The 20067-nt window shown below is 41.8% G+C and overlaps 1 protein-coding gene across 1 annotated transcript in view; it reads right to left on the bottom strand.

Annotated features, from left to right (window-relative positions):
* ANKUB1 (ankyrin repeat and ubiquitin domain containing 1) overlaps positions 1 to 20067 on the bottom strand; it is a gene marked incomplete at both ends in the record, with an annotated part of 40455 nt that overhangs the window by 15152 nt on the left and 5236 nt on the right. The window contains one exon of the mRNA XM_082839204.1: positions 8381 to 8597. Coding sequence (XP_082695330.1) covers positions 8381 to 8597 — 217 coding nt within the window. The remainder of the gene's footprint in view (positions 1 to 8380; positions 8598 to 20067) is intronic.

Here is a 20067-nt window from a genome sequence, read left to right as displayed (position 1 = left end):
ATCTGCAATAGCCTTTCCCCACCTCAGCACATCCCTCTCTATTCCCTTATCCTGCTTTGTTTTACTTCGTATTCCTTAATTTTATTTAAAATTCGATATTTTTCTGTTTATGGGATGATGCTTGCCTTACCCACTGAAATGCAAGCTTCAAGAGGGTGGGGACCTTGCTACCCTTGCTCACAGCTCTATGCTTGCTTTCCCCAATGGTGCCTGGCTCACAGTAGGTGCTCAGTAAATACTTGTTAAATGAAGTTCTAAGCCACTCCTCAAACCTGTTCTGGCCATGTGCTGCCCTCCTAACCCTTAGTAGCCCAGCAGGCTGGCCTGGACTTCTGTGTGTACCCCAGGCTGTTTCTGGATTTGGGGCATCTTCTTTTACTGTCCCTTCTGTCTGAATTCTTCTGACTCCCCCATCCTCCTACCAATAGTTTATGATGCAATCCTGGCATCACCTCCTCTAGGAAGCCCTCCTTGACAACACCATCCTCTCACCTCCCCAGATAGGGTAAATGACTGCTCAACTGGTTTCAAAGTATACTTTGAAAGTCTTTATTATTGAACATACATTTCTGCTTTGGGATTGCCAGTTGACAAACACTAAAAGAACTCTTTGAGCCCAAGCATTATGTCTCAGTCTATGGGCTCTGTTTTAGTTATGCTCTTGGATTGCAAGGAGACCCTCAAGAAAATGGGGCTTATTATACTGAGACAATGACCACGTCTAGCATGCATTAGGTACCAAGACAGCTCTCAAGATGGACCACTGCCCATCTCTCCCATGGGCCCCAGGTTCTCTCACTCTCTCTCATGCCCTTTAGGTCTCTTTGTGTGTCTTCTCCCTTTCTCTACTGACAGGCTGCCCTGCTTACTTACAGCTTCTGTCCTATGACAACTTTGGCATGCATGCAACATGCGTTTGCCGTGACCCAACCTTATTTCTTGACACTTCATTTTCCAACCCTACTGATAACCAATTTTGTCTCTCTACATTTCCCAATTTGAATTCACAAGACTAATAATTAATAATAATAACAGTAATATATTGAATATGAATAGCTAATATTCATTGTGCTTACTATATGCTCTAGATTATTCTAAGTACATGAACAATTTAATAATTTAAAATTCACAACAACCCTAAGTGATGGGTTATATTATTTTTTCCATTTGACATCTGAGGAAACTGAGGCACTGTAAGACGAAGTAACTTCCCCAGCTTCTACATAACCAGTAAATAGTGGAACCAGGAGTTGGACCTGGACAATCTGGCTGCCGGGCCCATGTGCCTGTCCTCTGTGTTATACTTATCTCCAAGCAAGACTCTAATTGTCTCAGCTAGGAGAGATGATGTCACTGGACAGCTTATGGATTGGCTGCCTTTGAATCAATATGGCGGCCCCAGAGGTTGCATGCCAAAGCTGTGATGGGACAGTGTGTGACTTGGCTTATCCACACCTATCCTCAGGCTCAGACAGGTTCATCATAAATACCTGCAGGTGAGAAGAAAGGAAGGATAACATAACAGCAGTAATCTTAGAGTCACAGAATGCTGAAGATAAAAAGATCCTAAAAGACCAGCCCACTCCATTGTCTCCTTTTATAGACTAGGAAGCTGAGGCCCGTGGGGAATTACCTGAAGCTACTCAGCAAGCTGGGAGTAGAATTTGGCTTGGAATTTTTGTCTCTAGAATTCTCTCTAGTGCTTCAGAAGCCTCCTCTTTTCCGCTGCCTTTCTCTTGCTTTCCTTTCTGCTTCCCAGCTCTTGCCCTTCTTCTTTTTTTTTTTTTAAATTTATTTATTTATATTTTTGGATGCACTGAGCCTTCGTTGCTGCACGCGGGCTTTCTCTAGCTTCGGCGAGCAGGGGCTACTCTTCGATGCAGTGCGCGAGCTTCTCATTGCGGTGGCTTCTCTTGTTGCGGAGCACGGGCTCTAGGCGCCCGGGCTTCAGTAGTTGTGGCGTGTGGGCTCAGTTGCTCCATGGCATGTGGGATCTTCCCAGACAAGGGCTCGAACCTGTGTCCCCTGCATTGGCAGGCAGATTCTTAACCACTGCGCCACCAGGGAAGCCCTCTTGCCCTTCTTGCATCCACTTCACAGGCAGACACACATCCGAGTATATGTTCTTTCTGCTGATCCCTCCCTTTTTGGACGTCCTACGTTACAACCTGTAATCTTGAAATGGAGCTCTTCTTCCCTTACTCTTGACTCTGGTTTGGGATTTCTTGACCTTGGCCTCACTGTCCTTCGTGGGTTGATTCCTAGTTGCTGTGCATGTTTACCCACAGAGCCTGATCTGCATTAATGCCATCAAGGCCCTAACCTACCTTAACTCTCACAAGTCTGGCCTCAGCTAGGAGAATTCACTCTTTTTGCTGGAGAATTACGGAGTTATTCTGTAGAGACCAAGTAGCAGTTCTGCAAATACACTCTAGAAATGCCTAGATAAACATCTTCCAGAATGTGGATCATCCATGACATAGTAGATTTAGTTTCTCTAAAACTTCTTGTTGTACTTAAAATTTCTTGTAAAATATTTGATTTCTATGAATAGCACTGGAAACAAAAGACTTCAAACAGTGCTCCAAGTACATTTATTTCATCTCCTGCCTAAAGTGACTTACTATGTTTTTAGTTTATTATGAAAACCACTCAGAGATGAGCGTTGGAAAGCTTTAGCCTGGCACTATACTCCAGCCTCCCTGGTCCTCCACAGCTGAGACCGCATAGCCTCCATTTGAATGACCAGAGCAGTCTTAGGCCCACGGAACAGTCTTTTTTTTTTTTTTTTTTAATGCTGATACTTGCTTGAGCCCCCTCCCAAACCAATTAAGTCAGAATTGCTAGGAGTGGGTCTAGGCATCAATATCTTTTTTTGTTTGTTTTTTTTTTTTTTGCAGTACGCGGGCCTCTCACTGTTGTGGCCTCTCCCGTTGTGGAGCACAGGCTCCGGACGCGCAGGCTCAGCGGCCATGGCTCACGGGCCCAGCCGCTCCGCGGCATGTGGGATCTTCCCGGACCGGGGCACGAACCCGTGTCCCCTGCATCAGCAGGCGGACTCTCAGCCACTGCGCCACCAGGGAAGCCCCTGCGGAACAGTCTTAATTTCAGTTGTAGGGGATTTGTTAAGAGTCCAGGCCAGCTGCTCAGAAGTTTGATGGGAAGTTGCTCTTCCTGTTCAGCCCGCTCAGGTGTTTTCCTGTTCTAGTAACTTGCCTTATTCCTCCAGGAATAAGAGACCAAGCCCGCACCTTGTGCCCCAGAGCACAAGCCTCAGTATCCTACTCTACCTTTTGGGTTTCATAACTGAGGCTCCATCTCTGTTCTCCGAGCCTGGAACTCAGAGAGTTCCTATTCCGAACCCCAGTCTCTGGGGTTAGATTTCTGTTACATGTTGACAGAGGCTCCTGTGTCAGCAACCAGCTTGTCTCATTTCCCACCTTTTATGTCATTCGTTCATTGATTCATTCGCTACCTTGATGCTCTGATGCTATGGTTCACCTGCCGGGTCCCTGCTGGATCTCCCTGGATCACACTCTGCCTTCCTCCATCTTACCAACTGCTAATGCAGACTGACCTGCCTGTTCCAGGACCCCCACCAGCAGGACCTATTTAAAGCTAACCTCCTTTTGCTAGATGTCTACGGGTGGGGTCTTCCTGGCCCATCTGCACTTCCCTAGGTGGTTGCCTAGCCTCAGGGTCTCAGCTCTCCCTAGCTCAACCTGTCCACTACTGATGAGCCCTGAAAACTAGAGAATACTATGTGATTTAAATTCTTATCAGTTAGGGCACCTCCAACAAGCCCTGTATTTTATGTGAACAAATGTTACAGGTGTTATAACTATCAATTTCAGTTTTTTGCAATGAAGCAGTCTTAATTTCTCAAAGATCGAAGGTAACAATGGGTGGCTTGTCTCTTAATGCTCAACTTTTGAATATCCAGAGAATTTCTAAGTGAGTTAACCAGCACCATTTATTGGATAATCCTTCCATGCCAATTGCTTTGTAATGCCTCCTTTGTCACACATTACATTCCTTCATAAGCTTAGGCATTCTGCTAGAAAATAGAAACTTATTTTAAAAATGCTATGTTGTTCCAGAAAATACAACTAAAATCTATAACTGAAATGAAAGTAAAATTAGTGAGAATTATGCTTCAAGACCTCTTTCTATATGAACTTTCTAATTCTTTATTCTTCATTTTTTAAAGTGGACTCCCCAAATTGTATATATCTACAGAACCTGGATTCACCCACTCTCTACTTACAAATCCACCTACCATGCCCAAGCTGTGCAGGAAAGCAGGTGCAAGCTACAGTGCCTATTCTAGGGAATCGTCTCCAACCTCTCCTGCTGTGGTCCCCATATCCCAAGTTTCTGGATTCCTCATGCATACTCGGGGATCAATATCTGCCTATCTGATTTGGACTTTTTCTTTCTGAATGTGGAAACCATTTGTCTGGTTTGGGTTTCCCCTAGTAGGAATCAAAACAAGATATTGATCAGTACTTAGAGAGCAACAGTAAAAATAGGTATCAGTAAAGACACACTGGGCTGGCAGTATAAGTTGTTGGAAAGAACCCAGTCCTGAGTGTAGGATGACTAATTATTACCAGTATGACCTTGACCAAGTCACTTAACTTCTCTGAGCCTCAGTTTTCTCATTTATAAAAGGAATTAAAGTGGCACAGTAGGTCTCTAAGGGGCCTGAGGGCTGGTGGGGGACCCTGGAGCCCGCCTAGATTTCAGGATCTGATCTGACCGAGGCCCTTGGCCCTTGACATGTCCCTCTCTGTATTTACTGTCTAAGGAAAGCACCTCTCACCGTGCTGTACCCCCAACTCCATGGGCAGGACGCCTACAGCAATATCTGCTAACCCAACCCATCACTCAAGCCCTAGCTCCATATTTGTCGTGGCGTAGAATTAGAAGAACTCAGTTGTACTTACAGCTTTGCCACTAACTAGCTGAGTAATTTTCAGGAAAAAAAAATGTACTCTCTGAGTTTCCTTATATCTAAAGTTGAAGACCCAAAGCATAAGCTCTTTTTCCCAATTTCACCATTGCTGTCCTAGCGTCAGAGCCTTGGCATTTCCCTCTTCTTAGATGTGACCCAGCACGATGCTCTGTCTCTCTCTCATGAATTTCTCAGATTTGTCGCTTCCATTCCTAGTGGAATTAATTAATACTGGGATTATCAAAAGCTCCAGTGAGCATATCACTCTACTTCCAGGCTCTCCTCACTCCTTTCTATATTTCATGCTGCCTGCCACCAGATTAAACTTCTATTGAAACACTCCTGTTCCAGGATGTACATGGCTCTGTTTGCAAGCACATGAAACCTGTGCTCTGTTACCTCACCTCTAAGACCCTCCTCAATATGACCTCAGCTGTGAGATTCCCATTGGTCTCCACGAGGCCCCTCCACTCTTCAGAACAGTCTCCTGCTTTCTGTCTTCCCTGGATTAAGCCCACATTCTTTTTTTTTTTTGATTTTTAAAAAATTTTATTAGAGTATAGTTGATTTACAATGTTCTGTTAGTTTCTACTGTACAGCAAAGGGTATCAGTTATACATAAACATAAATCCCTTCTTTTTTAGATTCTTTTCCTATATAGGTCATTACAGAGTATTGAGCAGAGTTCCCTGAGCTATGCAGTAGGTCCTTATTAGTTATCTATTTTATATATACTAGTGTGTATATATCACTCCCAGTCTCCCAATTTATCCCTCTCCCCACCCCCACTTCCCCCCGGTAACCATAAGTTTGTTTTCTATGTCTGTGATTCTATTTCTGTTTTGTAAATAAGTTCACTTGTACCGTTTTTTAAGATTCCACATATAAGTGATATCATATGATGTTTGTCTTTCTCCGTCTGCCTTGCTTCACTCAGTATGACATGCTTCACTCAGTATGACAATCTCTAGGTCCATCCATGCTGCTGCAAATGTAAGCCCATGTTCTTGATCCTGTGACTCATGCTTTTCTCCTGGCCTAGAAGCCTGGAATGTTTTCCCTTCCTCCTCTCAGATGATGCATATTTCTCGCATCTTTGTGTGCTCAAGTCCAACATTCTCCAAAAAGCCTTCCCTTGAGCCCTTCAGCCTACAAGGATCTGGCTTATTGGATTATAACTGAGTAAATGTGCATGCTTCATTTCTACCACTTTACTATAAATGCCCAGAGTGCAGAGGCAGTTTTATATATTACTGTATGAGCTAGTATGCGCAGGGACTAATTGAGCTACTTAAATCTTTGATTTTCTTTGACTGCTTCTCCAAAACCTCCTGACTTTCCACTGCCTTTGGAAAGGGGTCAAGGTTCAGCTCCTGACAGCATCGGGGGTGACTCATTGACTGGAAAGAGGAGAATCTGGAAGAGAGGCGGATCAAAGATTCCCTTACCCTGTAGTTTAAAAAGGTGGGCTGGCTACTTAAAGACTGCTAGGGGGACTTCCCTGGTGGTCCAGTGGTTAAGAATCTGCCTTCCAATGCAGGGGACATGGGTTCGATCCCTGGTCAGGGAACTAAGACCCCACATGCCGTGGGGCAACTAAGCCCATGCACCACAGCTACTGAGCCTGTGTGCCGCAAACTACAGAGCCCATGCGCTCTGGAGCCCATGTGTCACAACTAGAGAGAAGCCCAAAACTAGAGAGAAGCCCACGCGCCACAAGGAAAGATCCCATATGCCGCAACTAAGATGCCACAGCCAAAAATAAAATAAATAAGTAAATTAAAAAAATAAAATAAAATGTTTACAAGGATTAAATTTAAAAAAAAAAGACTGCTAAGAGTGTTTTAGGCAAAGGTGTGAAGCAGGTCAAAGGCTCTTCCTCCTTTTCCTTTGACTTCCCTCTTTCCTTGCCCCTCCTCCCATGCCCTATGTTCTCATGGTGACCAAAGCCATCTACCCAGGTCATGCTGGAGCCTCTAAACTTACATCTGAAAAACCTCCTTCCTAGAGGGTCATTTTAAGGGACGTTATCCTTGACACACCCTGAGCAAATCATTTAACCATTCAGAACCTTTTTGCTGTCTTTATATCTGTAAAAATTAGGGGTTGGGGGACTTCCCTGGTGGTCCAGTGGTTAGGACTCCACACTTCCACTGCAGGGGGCATGGGTTCCACTCTGGTGGGGGAGCTAAGATCCCGCATGGTGTGCACACGACCAGAAACCAAAATTAGATGTTGGGCCAAGCCATTTCTAAATTCTCTTCGTGCTCTAAAATGTCACATCATGATCTGAGCAGCACAGGCCTGAAGAACTGTCACCTTAGTTTTCTCATTTATCCTTTGGCATTTCATTAAATAACTAGGTCATAAGTTGCTCGAAGACAAATGCCACTTGTGTACCCTTACTTAAATCAGCCGCCACCATGTTCTGTGCAGGGCTGATCCCCCAGCAAGCACACAGAGGAGATATGTGTTTACAGTAAGATACTCTGAGGACGACTGCTAGAACATCACTTCCTCTGATCAAAAACAGGGATGGTAATTGATGTCAAAGTTTTGAGAGCCTCAGTTAAAAATAACAGGAAAGAATAAGCAAACATAATAGTCAGGAAAGTGACAATAAATGCAAATTTAGCAGTTATAAAAAGCAAAACTGCTTAATTCATGGATGTCTACAGGCCCGATTATAAGTTGGGAGAAATCAAATTCCATTGCAGCAAATGTTATAGCACAATGTTGCCTAAAGATGTGCTGTCAGCAAAAACTTATTCACCTCAAGCAAGAATCTCTATAAAGTTTGAACCATTTGCCAATATGGTTAAAACAAATCTGACAGTCCTTTGAGTTTGGCTTAATAATGTATGGCTGCAGCAGACATGACTGAAGTACAGTATTTAAAGAGAGCTTGCAATCTGTCCATCAGGGATGAAGGGTGCTCACTGAGGCACCTGTTTGGCCTGCACATTATTGGCTTCATACTGTTTAATTAAAAGATTGTTTAATATAACTGACAATATTTCAAAATGAGTTCGCATAAAGCAAGGTTCAAACAATATGTATCATATGCTACCACTTGCATTAAAAAGAGGAAAAAGAATATCTACTAGAACTTGCTTCTATATATGCTTGAAATATATTTTGAAAGAGAAAAATATAAACAGATCTGAGTCCTGGTCTTCTATCCTGAGGATATTAACAAGTCCTCTTGCTTTGAGCAGAGAGAACAAGACATGGCAGGGGTATGTGACCATTCTTATTTCTTAGCCTACAGACCCAGACACCAAAGAGGGGTTTTGATAATTTACATCCACACTGCGCCTACAGAGGTTTTAGTTTAGAAACAACTCCTCCTTCTGTTGTGAGTCTGGTGTCAAAGAACCTGAGTGCTGAGTAGTAGCTGCTATCACATATAGTGGGCGGTACTGAGGTCTGTCTGGTAGTCCCTGAGCGTGTTGCAGTCATACATCTCCAGTCCCTCTGGGGTCCGAAGACAGAAGACACTCACAGGGAATCCACATCTCAGAGCTATCAGTGTTCTCAGATCAGACACTTTTTTACCAAGAAGGGAAATGCTCTCCATTATGGGCATTGTCTCTTGGGTCACAGCATTGAACAGGCAGAGAGTGGGCTTTTCTTCTTCCTAAGGGAAGAGAAAAGAAGGGAACTCAGAAATAAGCACTGTCTGGGGGTTGGGACAAGGGACAAACGTCTTGGAACATGGCTCTGAGTGCCTCTAGCTCCCACAACATGGGTGCTAAGGATGAAAGCAAAGGCCAGTTAAGTTCTCTGACTTCTGGTCTGAGTCTCACGCTTCTGTCCTGAGGAAATTTATGAGTCTTCCTTCTTTGAGAAAAGTGAGGGAGACATGGCAGGGCTTTGAGTCCCTTCTTACTTCTTAGTCTACGGACCCAGATACACAAGAGGAGTGGGGAGAATTTATATCCACACTGTGCTTACAGAGGTGTTAGTTTAGAAACAACTCCTCCATCATGCTGCCCTTTAATTTGGCAATACTGTGGATTCTAAACCTCAGTCAACTGAAAAAATTATTTCTATGAGGTTATCTCTGGGGAGTGGAACTGAGCTCAGGGTGGGAGGAGAGTTTTGCTTATCATTTTATGGTCTTCCTTGTCTGTATGGTTTGACTTTTTTCTTTTTTTTTTAATAACCATGTGTATTTACTTTTACTATTTAAAAAGGGAAGTACTAGATGTAAGTGAGAAAAGGTTCCTTTGTTCCTTTTGTTTTGGAATCTAAATAAGAAAGCAGGTGGAACTGAGATATCTGGAAGAGTTAAGAAGAAAAGTTTGGGAAAGTATTTTTTCTTTTGTTAACAGTTAAAGCAATCAGACTAAAACTAAAAACACAGCAAAGGGGGAGAATGGGAAGGGAGGGAAGGTTATTAAAATTTTCACTTTTCTAACAACAACAACAAAAAAGAAACTGGCTTTACTTCCTCTTTTAGTGGACTCAGGACGATCATGTTTTTCTTTAGTGCGCTGCTGGTGTGGCAGATGTGAGCGCCGAGAGCCGCCACCAAGGGCTCCGGTAAGAGTAACGTGGGACCTTGAGCAAAACTGAGAAGCAGAGCCCTGGCCTCCAGGTTCCTCCAGGGGACTCCAGCCAGTCACTGCTCCCTTGTCCCGCCCGTTACCCTCCCCTTTTCTGCCATCAAATTCATCTAGGGTTTCTGCAGGGACCCCTCCCTGCTTCAAGTTTATAATACATTAAATTCATCCCCCACCTACCAGATAACACATTGCCAGAATGTGATCAACATGCGGATCTCTTTGAAAGAGCTTTGAAGGAGTACGTAGTGTTATTGATGAAAGTTTAGGCTGCAGTGCTCTGACCTGGGGTCCATTTCCGTGACTCAGGTCACTGGGAGAGGTTCCGATATCTTCTGCTGAGCATAAAGCCATTAGCCAGCTGAGCTGCTGGCTGAATTTAAAGTGCTTAGGACAGTTTTCCTCAACAGCTTCTCATAAATCCACTCAATAAAAATTGAAAGGACATGAGGATTCACCCTTTCCCTTTCACCATGCTCATGTTTTCCTGTGGCTCCATTAAGGCAGGTATCTGCCTGACCTAATCCATGGGGTATATATGGGCAGGAAGAAATTCCCATGAAAGGTGAATAAAAAGATAGTGAGGAAGAGAGAAAAATTATATTTTATGTAATAGTTGCTCCTTATTTCTGTTATGATTACTCTGATTTCCCTAAAGTTAGCCCTTGGTATAGGTTCTAATTTATATTTAGAATTAAATGTGTAACATGCAATCAAAGCAGCAAAGGCTCAAGTCACCCTTAACAGTTAACTAACTACTATTTGATGTTAGAAAAATAAGTTGAAAAGATGCTTCTCAGAATATGAATAAACGTTTGCCGCCTTCATTCTAATCCATGTTATTGTGGAAGCTATTGCTTGAGTTTTGTTCATTGTTGTCACCCAGTGCCTAGAATAGTACCTGGTACAGAGCAGACTGTCCATAAATATGTATCGAATAAATAATTCTTAACATATCTGGAACATAGTTCTCATTGTACTATTTTAACTCTATATATTCACCATTTTATAAACCTTGTTTTTGTGGGAAACCCATTTTAAGTTCTAGTGTGGCACACCAGTTGGTGACACTTCTTCCTGTTGCTTATACAGAGAATGAGCAGATAGCTGTTGATTACCAGCAACTTGCTAACTCACCTTATTTATTGAAAAAAAGGCATCTATCTATGTGATACCCCTCCCCAAATGTTCTGAATGGGGGAACACTGGTAGTTATACCCAAGACAGTCAGATGCTATTAAATAAGCAATCCCATAAACAAATCATTGTTGGACAAATGTAAAATTAGATTTTCTGCTTTACAAACAAACCAAGACACCATGGTAGGAGATACATACAAAGTTTCTGACTTTTCAATTAAAAAAAATACATAGATCTATTGCATGGTAATAATTCCACTTTTGTTTTCAAAAAATAAATGCAGGGGGCTTCCAATACATAGATCTATTGCATGGTAATAATTCCACTTTTGTTTTCAAAAAATAAATGCAGGGGGCTTCCCTGCTGGTCCAGTGGCTAAGACACCCCACTCCCAAATCAGAGAGCCTGGATTTGATCCCTGGTCAGGGAAACAAATCCCACATGTCGCAACTAAAAAGATCCTGCCTGCCACAATGAAGATCCCGCGGGCTGCAACTAAGACCCGACACAGCCAAATAAAATAATTAAAACAAACAAAACAAAAAATAAATGCAAACTCACTGTAAATACATACATGTGCATTAAATAGGAAAAATTAAGGAGACATAAAAGAGAAAGTAATGCAAGTTTTGAAAACCACAGTATCTTTCACAAATGCTTTTTTTAAAATTTTTATTATTTTATTATACAGTAGGTCCTTATTAGTCATCAATTTTATACACAGCAGTGTATACCTGTCAATCCCAAACGCCCAATTCATCACACCACCACCACCACCACCCCCGCCACTTTCCCCCCTTGGTGTCCATACGTTTGTTCTCTGCATCTGTGTCTCAACTTCTGCCCTGTAAACCGGTTCATCTGTACCATTTTTCTAGGTTCCACATATATGCGTTAATATACGATATTTGTTTTTCTCTTTCTGACTTACTTCACTCTGTATGACAGTCTCTAGATCCATCCATGTCTCTACAAATGACCCAATTTCGTTCCTTTTTATGGCTGAGTAATATTCCGTTGTATATATGTACCTCATCTTCTTTATCCATTTGTCTGTCGATGGGCATTTCGGTTGCTTCCATGACCTGGCTATTGTAAACAGTGCTGCAGTGAACATTGGGGTGCATGTGTCTCTTTGAATTATGGTTTTCTCTGTGTACATGCCCAGTAGTGGAATTGCTGGATCATATGGTAATTCTATTTTTAGTTTTCTAAGGAACCTCCGTACTGTTCTCCATAGTGCCTGTATCAATTTACATTCCCACCAACAGTGCAAGAGGGTTCCGTTTTCTACACACCCTCTCCAGCATTTGTTGTTGTAGATTTTCTGATGATGCCCATTCTAACTGGTGTGAGGTGATACCTCATTGTAGATTTGATATGCATTTCTCCAATAATTAGTGAGGTTGAGCAGCTTTTCATGTGCTTCTTGGCCATCTGTATATCTTCTTTGGAGAAATGCCTATTTAGGTTTTCTGCCCATTTTTGGATTGGATTGTTTGTTTTTTTAATATTGAGCTGCATGAGCTGTTTATATATTTTGGAGATTAATCCTTTGTCCGTTGGCAAATATTTTCTCCCATTCTGAGGGTTGTCTTTTCGTCTTGTTTATGGTTTCCTTTGCTGTGCAAAAGCTTTGAAGTTTCATTAGGTCCCATTTATTTATTTTTGTTTTCATTTCCATTTCTCTAGGAAGTGGGTCAAAAAAGATCTTGCTGGGCTTCCCTGGTGGCACAGTGGTTGAAGGTCCTCCTGCCGATGCAGGGGACACGGGTTCGTGCCCCAGTCCGGGAAGATCCCACATGCCGCTGAGCGGCTGGGCCCATGAGCCATGGCTGCTGAGCCGGCGCATCTGGAGCCTGTGTCCACAATGGGAGAGGCCACAACAGTGAGAGGCCCACGTACCACAAAAAAAAAATTAAAAAAAAAACGATCTTGCTGTGATTAATGTCAAAGAGTGTTCTTCCTATGTTTTCCTCTAAGAGTTTTATAGTGTCCGGTCTTACATTTAGGTCTCTAATCCATTTTGAGTTTATTTTTGTGTATGGTGTTAGGGAGTGTTCCAATTTCATTCATTTACATGTAGCTGTCCAGTTTTCCCAGCACCACTTATTGAAGAGACTGTCTTTTCTCCGTTGTATATCTTTGCCTCCTTTGTCATAGATTAGTTGACCCTAGGTGCGTGGGTTTATCTCTGGGCTTTCTATCTTGTTCCCTTGATCTATGTTTCTGTTTTTGTGTCAGTACCATATTGTCTTGATTACTGTAGCTCTGTAGTATAGTCTGAAGTCAGGGAGTCTGATTCCTCCAGCTCCATTTTTTTCCCTCAAGACTGCTTTGGCTCTTCGAGGTCTTTTGTATCTCCATACAAATTTTAAGATTTTTTGTTCTAGATCTGTAAAAAATGCCATTGGTAATTTGATAGGGATTGCATTGAATCTGTAGATTGCTTTGGGTAGTATAGTCATTTTCACAATATTGATTCTTCCAACCAAGAACATGGTATATCTCTCCATCTGTTGGTATCATCTTTAATTTCTTTCATCAGTGTCTTATAGTTTTCTGCATACAGGTCCTTTGATGCCCTAGGTAGGTTTATTCCTAAGTATTTTATTCTTTTTTTGCAATGGTAAATGGGAGTGTTTCCATAATTTCTCTTTCAGATTTTTCATCATTAGTTTATAGGAATGCAAGAGTTTTCTGTGCATTAATTTTGTATCCTGCAACTTTACCAAATTCATTGATTAGCTCTGGTAGTTTTCTGGTGGCATCTTTAGGATTCTCTATGTATAGTATGATGTCATCTGCAAACAGTGGCAATTTTACTACTTCTTTTCCAATTTGTATTCCTTTTATTTCTTTTTCTTCTCTGATTGCCGTGGCTAGGACTTCCAAAACTATGTTGAATAATAAGGGTGAGAGTGGACATCCTTGTCTTGTTCCTGAACTTAGAGGAAATGCTTTCAGGTTTTCACCATTGAGGCTGAGGTTTGCTGTGGGTTTGTCGTATATGGCCTTTATTATATTGAAGTAGGCTCACTCTATGCCCACTTTCTGGAGAGTTTTTATCATAAATGGGTGTTGAATTTTGTCAGAAGCTTTTTCTGCATCTATTGAGATGATCATATGGTTTTTATTCTTCAATTTTTTAATATGCTGTATCACATTGATTGATTGATATATATTGAAGAATCCTTGCATCCCTGGGATAAATCCCACGTGATCATGGTGTATGATCCTTTTAATGTGTTGTTGGATTCTGTTTGCTAGTATTTTGTTGAGGATTTTTGCATCTATATTCATGAGTGATACTGGTCTGTAGTTTTCTTTTTTTGTAGTATCTTTGTCTGGTATTGGTATCAGGGTGATGGTGGCCTCATAGAATGAGTTTGGGAGTGTTCCTCCCTCTGCAATTTTTTGGAAGACTTTGAGAAGGATGGGTGTTAGCTCTTCTCTAAATGTTTGATAGAATTCACCTGTGAAGCCATCTGGTCCTGGACTTTTGTTTGTTGGAAGATTTTTAATCACAGTTTCAATTTCATTACTTGTGACTGGTCTGCTCATATTTTCTCTTTCTTCCTGGTTCATTTTTGGAAGGTTATACCTTTCTAAGAATTTGTCTCTTTCTTCCGAGTTGTCCATTTTATTGGCATAGAGTTGCTTGTAGTAGTCTCGTAGGATGCTTTGTATTTCTGCAGTGTCTGTTGTAACTTCTCCTTTTTCATTTCTAATTTTATTGATTTGAGTCCTCTCCCTCTTTTTCTTGATGAGTCTGGCCAATGGTTTATCAATTTTGTTTATCTTCTCAAAGAACCAGCTTTTAGTTTTATTGAATTTTGCTATTGTTTTCTTTGTTTCTATTTCATTTATTTCTGCTCTGGTCTTTATGATTTCTTTCCTACTGCTAACTCTGGGTTTTGTTTGTTCTTCTTTCTCTAGTTCCTTTAGGTGTAAGGTTAGATTGTTTATTTGAGATTTTTCTTGTTTCTTGAGGTAGGCTTGTATTGCTATAAACTTCCCTCTTAGAACTGCTTTTGTTGCATCCCATAGGTTTTGGATCATCGTGTTTTCACTGTCATTTGTCTCTAGGTAATTTTTGATTTCCTGTTTGATTTCTTCAGTGATCTCTTGGTTATTTAGTAATGTATTGTTTAGCCTCCATGTGCTTGTGTTTTTTACGTTTTTCTCCCTGTAATTCATTTCTAATCTCATAATGTTGTGGTCAGAAAAGATGCTTGATATGATTTCAATTTTCTTAAATTTACTGAGGCTTGATTTGTGACCCAAGATGTGATCTATCCTGGAGAATGTTCCTTGTGCACTTGAAAAGAAAGTGTAATCTGCTGTTTTTGGATGGAATGTCCTATAAATATCAATTAAACCTATCTGGTCTATTGTGTCATTTAAAGCTTGTGTTTCCTTATTAATTTTCATTTTGAATGATCTGTCCATTGTTGTGGGTGAGGTGTTAAAGTCCCCCACTATTATTGTGTTACTGTCAATTTCCTCTTTTAGAGCTATTAGCAGTTGCCTTATGTATTGAGATTCTCCTATGTTAGGTGCATATATATTTATAATTGTTATATCTTCTTCTTGGATTGATCCCTTGATCATTATGTAGTGTCCTTCCTTGTCTCTTGTAACATTGCCAGTTTGATTACTATGTGTCTCGGCATGTTTCTCCTTGGGTTTATCCTGTATGGGACTCTCTGCCCTTCCTGGACTTGGGTGGCTATTTCCTTTCCCATGTTAGGGAAGTTTTTGACTATAATCTCTTCAAATATTTTCTCTGGTCCTTTCTCTCTCCCTTCTCCTTCTGGGACCCCTAAAATGTGAATCTTGTTGCATTTAATGTTGTCCCAGAGGTCTCTTAAGATGTCTTCTTTTCTTTTCCTTCTGTTTTCTTTATTCTGTTCCACAGCAGTGAATTCCACCACTCTGTCTTCCAGGTCACTTATCTGTTCTTCTGCCTCAGTTATTCTGCTATTGATTCCTTCTAGTGTAGTTTTCATTTTAGTTATTGTATTGTTCATCTCTGTTTGTTTGTTCTTTAATTGTTCTAGGTCTTTGTTAAACATTTCTTGCATCTTCTCGATCTTTGCCTCCATTCTTTTTCCGAGGTCCTGGATCTTCTTCACTATCATTCTTCTGAATTCTTTTTCTGTAAGGTTGCCTATCTCCACTTCATTTAGTTGTTTTTGTGGGGTTTTATCTTGTTCCTTTATCTGGTACATAGCCCTCTGCCTTTTCATCTTGTCTGTCTTTCTGTGAATGTGGTTTTTGTTCCACAGGCTGCAGGACTGTAGTTCTTCTTGCTTCTGCTGTCTGCCCTCTGGTGGATGAGGCTATCTAGGAGGCTTGTGCAAGTCTCCTGTTGGGAGGGACTGGTGGTGGGTAGAGCTGACTGTTGCTCTGGTGGGCAGAGCTCAGTAGAACTTTAATCCGCTTGACTGCTGGCTGGCTTCCCTCCCTGTTGGTTGTTTGGCCTGAGGCAACCCAACACTGGAGCCCAACTGGGCTCTTTGGTGGTGCTAGTGGCAGACACTGGGAGGGCTCACGCCAAGGAGTACTTCCCAGAACTTCTGCTGCCAGTGTCCTTGTCCCCACGGTCAGCCACAGCCACTGTCCGCCACTGCAGGAGACCCTCCAACCCTAGCAGGTAGGTGTGGTTCAGTCTTCCCCAGGGTCACTGCTCCTTCTGCTGGGTCCTGATGTGCACACTACTTTGTGTGTGCCCTCCAAGAGTGCAGTCTCTGTTTCCCCCAGTCCTGTCGAAGTCCCACTAGCCTTCCAAGTCTGATTCTGTAGGAATTCCTCCTCCCGTTGCCGGAACGCCAGATTGGGAAGCCTGATGTGGAGCTCAGAACCTTCACTTCGGTGGGTGGACTTCTGTGGTATTAGTGTTCTGCAGTCTGTGAGTTACCCATCCAGCAGTTATGGGATTTGGTTTTACTGTGATTGCACCCCTCCTACCGTCTCATTGTGGCTTCTCCTTTGTCTTTGGATGTGGGGTATCTTTTTTGGTGAGTTCCAGTGTGTTCCTGTCGATGATTGTCCAGCAGCTAGTTGTGATTCTGGTGTTCTCGCAAGAGGGAGTGAGAACACGTCCTTCTAGTCTGCCATCTTGGTTCCTCTTTTTTTTTTTTTTTTTTTTAATATATTTTGCTATTTTGGAGTTGCTGCACCAAATAAGCAGAAACATGTCCCAACTGTTCCAGAGTAGACCAAAAGGGGAAATAATGTTTGTTTTTGTTAAACTGCAAGTTGAGATGTCTTCATAAACATCTTAGCCTCATGAACTTCTCCTTTTGTATGATTGTCATTCTGGAGAAGTTATACTTGGAGTCTAGGACAGTGAATTGAAACAACTTTCCTCAACAAATTCTTTTTTTTTTCACCCCCGGCCGTGCCTCATGACTTGCAGGATCTTAGCTCCCCACAGGTTCTGACCAGGGATTGAACCCCGGCCCTCAGCAGTAAGAGCATGGAGTCCTAACCACTGGACTGCCAGGGAATTCTCCACCAAATTCTTTATATACTATTCTTTAAGGCTTTAAGTTTAGAAAAAAATAGCCATTTTATTTAGAAACATGTTTTTATTTGTAAATTATACATTTTAAGGAGCATGTTTATACATGTTTTTGTGTTTAAATTGTGTTTAAAATCTAAGTTCACATATGCGTCTCATAGATTTTGGTGTCTTATTTTTTTATAAATTTATTTATTTGGCTGTGTTGGGTCTTCGGTGTTGTGTGCAGGCTTTCTTTAGTTGCGGCGAGTGGGGGCTACTCTTTACTGTGGTGCCTGGGCTTCTCATTGCGGTGGCTTCTCCTGTTGCAGAGCACGGGGTGTAGGCACGCCGGCTTCAGTTGTTGTGGCGTGTGGGCTCAGTAGTTGTGGCTCGTGGGCTCTAGAGCACAAACTCAGTAGTTGTGGCTCTTGGGCTTAGTTGTTCTGCAGCATGTGGGATCTTCCCGGACCAGGGTTCGAACCCGTGTCCTCATTGGCAGTTGGATTCTTAACCACTGCACCAGCAGGGACATCCCTAGATTTTGGTGTTTTAAAAGTGCCTTTTGAAAGCTAAAATGTATATGATTTTGAATCAATTTTAGACCTACTAGTATAGTTCAAACTTCTCCAATTTGTCTGATAGACATCTACTCAGTGGTGCCACAAATAACACAATCTTTCACCATAAAACAACTTTCCAAGGATGCCAGAAAGAATTGACTAAGTTTTAACCACAGCCCTTGGTTGGTGGAAGTATTGTGATAGAAGGAGGCAGGGAAGCCATAAAGAGTGTTAGGGAGGGAGTTCCCTGGTGGCCTAGTGGTTAGGATTTCGGGCTTTCACTGCTGTGGCCCGGGTTCAATCCCTGGTGAGATCCCATAAGCCATGCAGTGCGGTGAAAAAAAAATAAAAACAGTGTTAGGGAGACTGAGTCTTCCTCACACTTTAGAAGACACAACCTGCCAGATGGTTGCTTCTCAGCCGCCTTTACTGTGCGAACCAGATGTGTGACCAGGGTGCTGCCCAGTCAAGCCTCCCCATCCACCTCCACTTTGAATTCGGAGCCAGGAAGGCAGAGAAGCAGCAGACGCAGGGACTCTTCCCTGGCAGTGGCAGATCTGAAGCACTGCTGGCCTGGCAACAGGGCTGACAGCTGTGTCCAGTGTCTGCTTTGAGGGCTCTAGGGCGGCTGCAGCGGGGGCCTTCCTGGACTAGTTGTGGGTCATGATTTAGAAATTATTTCTGACTGCATAATCTCTGAGCCCAATTCTCTAATCTTCCTGTCAAGACTGTGAACTACGCAATAGCCTTTCTTATATGTTTGTTTTCCTCTTTAATTGTCCAGGTTCCTTTCTGCTGCTTGCAGCCTAAGAACCCTGGTGCTGGATAGGGAAAAGCACTAAGACTGGAGCACTTTGCCTCGAAGGTAGAAGGGGAGGAGAGATGTCACAGCAAGGGAGGGAACCCAAACCCTGAAATGCATCTCAATACCTATGACGTTTCTCACAACAATCATATACCTTCTTGTTTATTTTCCTACTTTATCCCTCAAGCCTTCATCAACTCATTTACTCAACACATATTTATGGAGAGCCTACTGTTTGCCAGGTATATTCTATGCACTGGTGACAACAATGAACAAAACTCAAGCAATCGTTTCCACAATTACACAGGTTGGAATGAAGGAGGTAAATGGCGATAGCACCTCTGCATGCCACAGTGACCCAGGCCTTTGCAATGCCTCATGTGTGGTTTACAGAACACTGCAACAGCATCAGCAATGAATGGGCAGGGCTGAAACCTGTGCTAATAGAACATGGCGATACATGCCAGAGAAAATATTTCTTGTGGTTTCTGTAGGAGTTCTTTTCCAAAGAAAGAAAAATTAAGGCAATGTTCTTTCCCTACTATTCTTATGTCATCCCCCATTCACTTTTCCAAATGTGTCTACATTACCATTAAAGGAGAAAGTGTAATTAGCAGAGAAACTGGAAAACCTATTGACTATTTAGAATAGAACACCTCCATTTATCTAACATCTTTCCCGCTTTTCACACAAGCAAAACCTTGTAATCCATACAAAAATATAAGTGCAATTAAGAAACCAAATAGTCTGGATTGATTTCATGACACATGGTATCTACTTACATCTTTTTAAAAAGAAAAAATTGCTTACTTGCCAAGTTTTTGGTTTATATCATGCTATTTCTAACTTGTACCAAAATAAATTGAGACTCTAGCTTTCCTAGATTCTCAGAAAATGGAACTAATTGCATGAAGTAACATAGTTAGATAGGGAAAGTACTACTTAAGTTTGTATGCATCTAATTATGCAATAAAGCAATAATATGACTTGGAAGGTAGTCTTTGGTTACCGAAGATAGATCAAACAGTATAGAGTTGATATGACTTCATTCTTTGAGGCAAGAGACATTTTCATAAAGTATTTTTGTTGTTACAAACCCAGTTTGGATGTTATCATACATAAACAGTGAATAGTGTGGACTTTTGAAATAGGCCTGTTATATCATCTAATTTAACAGGAACTGAGTTAGGATGGAAACCAGTATTTATGGCTTTGCAGGTAATTCTCTTCCTTCAGATTCAAGATATTATTTTCCTTCCCAAAACTAGTGATAAGAAATTCACTAAATGTGATTCTGCCAGAGAAGGTGAAGATGAAGATCGGTAAAAATTCCATGGAACTTGAGAGTTTTTAATTAAACCCTTCATGTTGGCCAGCCCTGTGACTCATAATTATATTCTGCCTGGGCTTTCTGGAATAGTCTTTTACGTCTACATTCTGTTCTGTCATTAGCAGTTTAGAACTCCAGGGAAAGGTTAGAGTTCAGTGCAAAGGCAGCTTGCATCACTGTGACAGGTGATGCTTAA

This window comes from Leucopleurus acutus (assembly GCF_964270905.1).
Source record: "Leucopleurus acutus genome assembly, chromosome: 5".
Lineage (NCBI taxonomy): Eukaryota > Metazoa > Chordata > Mammalia > Artiodactyla > Delphinidae > Leucopleurus > Leucopleurus acutus.
The sequence above is the reverse complement of the archived record's forward strand: the minus strand, read 5'-3'. Positions and strand labels throughout refer to the sequence as shown.